The sequence below is a fragment of the Benincasa hispida genome, unplaced genomic scaffold (genome assembly GCF_009727055.1).
Source record: "Benincasa hispida cultivar B227 unplaced genomic scaffold, ASM972705v1 Contig297, whole genome shotgun sequence".
In the NCBI taxonomy this organism is placed as follows: Eukaryota; Viridiplantae; Streptophyta; class Magnoliopsida; order Cucurbitales; family Cucurbitaceae; genus Benincasa; species Benincasa hispida.
Window position 1 is genome coordinate 21754 of NW_024064781.1, and position 8113 is coordinate 29866.

The window sequence follows — 8113 nt, forward strand, 5'->3', positions numbered from 1 at the left end:
TATTTTCATGGGCAATATAATAGTAGGACAAAAAAGAAAATAATTTAAAAGAATTGCATGCAAAAAGATTCGAACTTTTGAGCCAAATAAGGAAGGATTGGAGCATCGACCTAATTGTCAGATGACCACTTTGATAATTAAAATAACTTTGTTTTATACTAATATAAAATGAAGTTGACTGGGGATGAGTCCCTTGACCTATGATAAATTTGTCCATATACATATATATATATAGGTTGGCAGTAAAATAAGTCCACAACAATGTGATTGTCTTGCCTTATGATAAGAAACGTTGCATATACATACTTAAAATTTGACAATAAATTCAAGATACATATTTAACATTTCTCTCTCATGCATCCAACAGTATAGAACTGTCAGCTACAATAATTTAATGACTCATTCGACTAATTTATTCTAAATAGAGAGAGAATAATGCATAAAGGAAAAGATAATAAGAGAAATCATGCCTTCTTCTTATTATTATTATTTATCTTATTTTAATTTAGATAAAGAGTGATGGAATATTTAGTTGCATTTTTTCTCGTAGCTGAGAGTTGCATAATCAGAAGGCAGATAAGGTTGAAAAAGCTCATCCAAAATGGTCTTCTTCCTCAAGTATTTACGTCCCATATCCTTGCAAAGCTGATCATTGTACCAAATATTGTTGATTCCAACACAAGACCTCCAAAAGTATTCCCCTGCATATTCCTTCATATTCATCTCCCACAACCTTATCTCCTCCTCCATTTCTTTTATAGTTGGCAACTTAAAGCTTCCATCAAGCACATGTACTAGCCATTGGCATCTCATGTCCGAGCTAAATAAGTCCGATATCCCCTCCGCATACCCGATCACTGCGAATCGCGGAATCCTTGGTTGAATCACCTGTCTGCACTCACGATTTAGGAGAAAGTTAAAATGTCTGTTTGGTAATTAATTCGTATTCTATTTCATGTTTTCAAATCAGTGAATATGTGTTTGGTAATTAATCTGAACTCTATATTGGAAAACTGTTTTCAGATTATATGATCCACGCAATGCAAATTCTAAAACTGTAATTTTATGTTTTTAGTGTATTTAGATTTTGAGTTTGAAATTTTGAAATGTAAAATTATATTAAAAAGAAGAAAACCATTAACCAGTGTAGTATTTAGGTTATAAAATCAATAATTTTTGTTAATTTAAATTATTCTTTATACAATAATAAAAAATAATAAAATTTATAAAGTTTATATTCAACCTAATATTTAGTGAGTCACTATAATTATTTTTATGGATTATAAACATATTATCAAATACATTTTTAATTTTAATTTTTGAATCTACTACTAAACACGAATCTAAAAACATGATTACAAATTTCTCTTTTTTCTTTTTCCATTTATTTCAAAATTTTGTTTCCACACCCTAACATTTTGAAGATTACTCTCAAACATGTTTGTTGAACTTGTTATGTTTTACCTGTATAGAGGCATGATGGAGGTCGGGGAGGTGGAGATGTATTTTTGTAAAGTGGTAGATTTGAACATGGTTTTGAGCTTTTCATTCCCTTTGTATCCAGTGGCGAGAATGACAAGGTCAGCTTCGACAGGTTCGATGGGGTCGTCGTCGATGATGAGTCCTTGTTTGGAGAAGGTGAAGGAATTGGATTTTCTTAAGACGATGCTTCCTTCTTCCACTCTTTTGTAGAAATTTTCAGGGATGGTTGCAACTTGGCATGAAGAGACCTCTACGAAAAAGCTATGTTTTGGTAGCATTCCATGTTTCTTTAATGGAAGTTTCCACCGTAGGTAGCTCTCCACAAATTTTGATATACCCCATCTCTGAAAAATTCACCCACAATTTTATGTGTGTGATATAGGACAAATAATAGTATGGTTGAAATAATGTATCTAATTCGAGATTTTTAGTATGAAGTTTGTACTATCGACCTTAAAGTTAAATGTTTTGAAAAAAATATGCAGAAAAAAAAAAAAGATAATACCTTAGAAAAGATTCAAAAAATGACCTTTAGAGGGAAAAAAAAAACTATGAACTATGTGATTTAGGGTTTGGGAACGTTATTTTGTGCAAACTTAAAATCACTTTCATTCTAAAATTGTAATGTTTGATCATGATAAAAAAGTGATTTTAGAAAAATTATTTTAAGTAAATTCATGGTCAATGGGAGGTGATTTTCAAGTAATTTTTGCTAGGTCATTGTGACTTAAGAGTGATTTTCTTTCTGAAAAGACTATTATTTCATATTAAACAATTTTCATCTTATTTCACTTTATTTTGTCCTAAAATTTAGAGAAATTTTGCATTTTTCTTTTTAAATTTTTTATCAATATGTAATTTTATTTCTCTCCCATTTTTACCCTCTCCCCTAATTTTCTCTTTATCTCTATTCTTTTTTTTTTTTTTTTTGGAAAAAATCATTTTTTCCTTAGTTTTTCACTCTTCAATGGATTTATCTCCCTTTAATTCTCTTTAGCATTTTTCTCTCTAAATCTTTTTTCCCTCACTCTTAATTTTGATTTTCCCTCTTTAAACTTATTCTCTATAAATATTTGTCTATGCCCTCAAAATTTTATTTCTCTATCTTTGAGTTCTCTGATAAGTTTATATCTAACATTTTTTTTTCTCTCCCTAAATTTCTCCTGTCTCTATATTTTTCTTTTTAAACTTTTTCTCCTCAAATTTTATCTCTCTCTTTATAATTTTTTGTCTACCACCCTCTAATCTTTTTCAATCTCAAATATATAGCTTTTCTTACTAAATACCTTTGAAACAAATATTAATCATTTTAAAATACGTTTAATCAAATTAAAGAGAAAACTATCTTTTAGTCCTTGAATTCAAGGAATAGGTGTTTCAGAATAGGTTTTTTTTTTCCTTTTGAGTTCTCAAACTTTTAAGAATAGGTTTAAAAGATCTCTTAAGTATTTTTTTATATAATTATATGACAATTTGAATTACAAAAATCATTTTTAAAAATAATTTTAGAGAGAAGAGATAATTTTTTTAAATTATTTTTCTCATTTAAAACAATAAGAAATTACTGATGGGACCTATTAAATCTATTTCTAAAAATTCAAAAAAAAAAAATATTTTTTAAAAATTTAGGGACTAAATGCACTTATTCTAAAAAATTTGGAACTAAAAAGATTCTTCTCTAAATTAAACCACTTGTACAAGTATGGAACCAAATATTGTCATGGTTTATTACACTTTTATAAAACTAATCATAATTAAACAATTTAGCTTAAAACAACTATTTTATGAGTCAATCCCAAACATGCACAAGGAATTGAAAATCACTTTTGATTGTAGTAAAACCAATTTAATAAATATAGAACCAAATATTAAAATGATGGTATGAAAATCACTTTTTAACAAAAGATTCCGCTAGTAAATCAATTTGATTAAAATTACTCTTTCTAAAACCACTATTAAACATGTCCTGGTTCATGTTGCAAGAAGATGGTGTAACCAATTGCTTATTTTTCTTTTGAAATTTTGTGGTAATTAATCTCTAATTAATTAATTGGAGGGACTACTATTTGAACGCTTGTCTATCACCTTTTATTTATTCATTTTTATATTATTTTAAACAAATAATTTCAAGATAATTTAAGAACAATTACACCCTTCCTCTCATTTAAATTAGCCAATCAGAATAAGAAGAGATGACCAAGTAGCAGTAATCGAATTTTTGAAAATGATCTCACCCTAATTAAAGTTGTTTAAATTTTAGAATGTATCTAATTAACTATTTGACTTTTTTTTTTTTTTTTGTAATGATTAGATTTCTAATAATTTTTTAAACTATAAATTTTTTTTTAAGTAAATAACTTTAAAAGTTGTTTCATGGATTTAAAAAGACATATTAGTATAGCTTAAATTATACATACATATATATAGTGACTCCTAAATTATGAGTTTGGTTTCGATTCTACTTTTAAACTTTAAAAGTTTTAATTCAATTTTTGAAATTTGAATATTGTTTCAAGATAACGTTGATAGGTTTTTGTCAATAAATTTAAAATTGAAAAAGTTTATATTTATTTATGTGAACAAAATCTAAAAATTAAAAAAAAATAATTACAGATCGTGCATATTTCAACTCCACTTGTTTATGATATTAAACTAACATCCCTAACTCCAAAATTTACTTTTCTACACATTCATATTTGTTCACTTATACACATAGATGCTTAACAAATCTTTTGCTTCGTGAATAACGACGAAAACGTTCAAAGTGTAATTTGGAAAAAACTTTAAACTTCAATGTTCATTGATATGATACTTTTCGAAGCTCAAAAGTATAATTGAAAATAATCAACCCCATAATTCAAGGATATTTTAACTAAACTTATTACTAAATTTGAAAATTCAATGATCAAACACAAAATTAAAAGTTTAGATATCTATTAAACACGTTCTAAATCTATTATGCATAACATTAATAGAAGAACGACCTTTTAAACACTTTTAAAGTTTAAGAAACGCATTAAATACAAATACAACTAAACTTTTAATAGTTCTTTTATACATTTAAATCCGTTCATCATGTTAGGAGAGGTTGATGCGCTCAAATAATTTATCCACAGAGAATATATACAATATATATATAGAGAGAGAGAGGGTTTGTGCATTCTTACCACTGGGGTAAGTAAGGTGGCAATGATGCTGAGTAAGAAGTTTTCACCAGGTTTGTGGACCAATAGTTCAGAGAATCGACTATTATACAAAAGACCTATATCGACACCCCATGCTTGGTCAGAAGGAGTCAGCCAATGTGAATTTCTTACAACCAACGTGCATGGGTTTTCCGCTCCTGCAACCTCTCACTTCTATTAGTAATATTATCCGTCATATTTAAGGACATGTTGGGAAGTGAATTTTGTAAAGGTGAAAAATCACTTTTGTCATATAAAACAATACCTCGAAACGTGGTTTTAATAATACAAAATCAAATATGAAAATTGTATTTAAATGTGTAAAATCAAACCATAAATCATAATGATTTTGAATTTGAGAAAAGTGATTTTAACTATTTTAAAATCACTCCCGAAACATGCACTTGAAAAAGCTTATTAAATAAAAAAAAAAATTAGTTTAATTTAATTTCACCATTAGCTTCAGCACATTCCATGGCTATGTCCATGGCTGATTTGAGAGATCCAACGACTGCAATTCGTTTGCCCTTAACTAATTGGTTGACTGAGTTAACTCCCATGTTGTTTTTGGTGACAGTAGCGTAATCCATTGAATGAAGCACTTTCCCATGAAACACTTCTGGGCCTTCATTTGGTGGGAACTCTGGTATGTATGGCATCCCACTATATTTCCCTATGCACGATATCACAAACCCAGCCCGATCAACCTGCAATAACTTCGTAACATTATTCTTGACCTTTCATAAATGTTTGGATATTATTCTTAGAATAGAATTCTTAGTCGGACGAAATTTAGAATTTGAATTATGGAGTGACAACAATCTAAAATGAAAAACAAGACCTTATACCGTTATTTTTCCTTCAATGGTAGTTTTGAAATAGATCAAAATATATCTATTAATACCACTATACTTGTTCCAATTCTTTCCCAAACTTCTAATGCTCTTTTTAAAAAATTTTAAGAATGGTTTTAAAACATTTACGAAAAATGAAAAGATATTATATTATAATTTTTTAGAGAATAATGATATTTCTGTAATAAATACAAAAGTTTGAGGTTATTTTATGTTATTTAGTTATAGGGAAACTTATTTTAATGTACTTTTCATAAATATTTGCAACAAGATTGAAATTATCTCTCACTTTTATTTTTTCAAAAATATATATTTGTTTTTTAATTTTAATTTTTTGGTGTGTGATTGGATTAAGATACACAAAGGTAGGTGTAAAATCCTGCACAAAAATATTGTTCGTACTAGTATATAATGGAAGAATAAGACGATATAAATCACCACTAAACTTGAAGACTAAAAAGAAAAAACGAAGATGAGGGAAGGAAGCAGAACCTGAACAGTATTATTTTTAGTGTTTTGAACTTCAAGGATCCATCTAGGTTCCTTAGCAAAGGGGAGGCCATTTCCTCCCCAAAGCTCATGCGAGTAACTCGCCGTTTCATCTCCATCGGTATCATAATCGAAACTAAGAACACGAGAATTGAAGTTGATAAAGCGAAGGAGATCAAAATGAAGGGCATAAGAATGGAGATAGTCGAGCACTTCTTGATGAGAAGGATAGTCAGATTGAACTGAAGAAGGCCAAGGGAAGTCACAAAATTCGTAAGTACTTTTGTGATTTTGGAGTTTGGTTGAATTGATGGTTCGAGCCCACACCCCACCGATACCGTCTTCGGCCTCGTAAACTACAGGATGTAACCCCTTTTGAGCTACAAATTTGCAAGCAATTAGGCCACTAATTCCAGCCCCAATTATAGCCACTGGCTGCTTATTCCCTGCCATTGTGTTAATATGGCTTAACTAATTCTCCCTTTGCCTTTGGTTTTTAGTTTTTTTTTTTTTTTTTTTTGAATTTGCTATGCCCTTTGCATGGGAAGGGACTCTACTTATATAATGAACTCCTCTGGTTGGGGAGTGGAAGAAATGTGGATGCCCCCACATTCCACATTCATTATTGATGAGAGATTTTTAAATATGGTATGATACTTGTCGTATATCTTCAGCTATAACTATCTTTTTCAATGTATTATGTTTCATCTTTATAACGGTAAAAAAAAATTAAAAATATTTTAAAAAATAAGAATTTAATATGTTGCAAAGTATGGGTTAGACAACAAATAGTGATTTTTACTTTTGAGATGTGGGATATTAATTTTTTCTAAAATTATAATGTTTGGTAATGATGATAAAATCACACGATGATTGTGAATTTGTCAATAGTTTTATCTCTAGAAGTTTTATGATGTTTATCTCTAATTTTATTATTTCTTTTTTAAAGTTCATTTTTCCACTTATTCTTTTTCTTCAATAGTTTTTAACTCTATTTAATTTTTTTCTCTAAACTCTATACTCTTGAAATTTATTCTCCCTCACTCCTACATTTTTTTCTCTCTCTTTAAAATTTTTCTCCGTAAATCATTCTTCCAAAAAAAAATATTATAATATAACTATAGAAATTTTCATAGATAGAAAAAACGTCAAACTATTTATAGAAATAACAAAAAAAAATACTGATTATAAGCGTCTATCACATAGTATCAATGATAGACTTATATCAAAATCTATTAGCCTCTATAAAAAAAGATTAAATTTTGTTATTTTTTATAAATAGTTTCCCTTATTTTTCTATTTTTGAAAATCCCCCATATATCTATAACTTTATTTCTTTATCTTTGAATTCTTATTATCTCTATTAATTTTATTCTCTAAATTTTTGTCCCCCTCCTCTTTGGATTGTTTCTCTACCTCTCTATTTTATTTTTTTTAGAACTTGTTTGGTTAAAGGGTTTTGTGCATGGGAATTGACACATACATCCAAATTTCATATTTGTTTCACAGTTTTCAACCATTTTCCTGGAATAAGTTATTCCCGGGCATTCTCATTTCCCACAAACAAAGGTTTTCTATTCTCTTCCAAAACTTTGGGTTTTCTTTTTTTCTTTCTTCATCTGTTTTTATTTTATATATAATTTCACTTTAAATATAATTAATTAGTTAAGTAATTAATATTAATTTAATAAAAATAATATAAATATTTATTTCAATAAAGCAATAATAATCTATTAGAATATTTACTTAACTTATTTTTATATAAAATTTTATTAAATGAATGCAATTACTTTCTTACATAAATTAATAATTTATTAGCCAACAATATCTTAAATATATAACTAGGATTAGTTAAATTTAATTAGTAAAAAAATTCATATTTCAATAATAATAATTTATTACTTTATTTTTTTTAATAATCAAGTAATTATGTATTCAATTAATTGGATGATCTTTTAATCTTTTCAATACCAAATATAATCTTTTAATTTGATGACCTACCATCCTCTAATCTTTTGAATTGCAAATAATGTAATGCGTTTTTTTAGTGATTTGATGATTTTAAAATAAGTTTAAAAACAAACATTAATTATTTAAATATAT

At 27.7% G+C, this 8113-nt stretch overlaps 1 protein-coding gene across 1 annotated transcript; it reads right to left on the reverse strand.

Moving 5' to 3' along the window:
- Window positions 1–250: 250 nt before the first annotated feature.
- Window positions 251–6568, reverse strand: LOC120069252 (probable flavin-containing monooxygenase 1). Its single transcript, XM_039020969.1, has 5 exons — window positions 6014–6568; window positions 5122–5374; window positions 4650–4825; window positions 1465–1826; window positions 251–892 (listed from the first exon to the last, which is right to left on the reverse strand). Exons 1-5 carry the CDS (start codon window positions 6461–6463, stop codon window positions 529–531), a joined length of 1605 nt encoding a protein of 534 aa, XP_038876897.1. The 5' UTR covers window positions 6464–6568; the 3' UTR covers window positions 251–528.
- Window positions 6569–8113: the final 1545 nt, after the last annotated feature.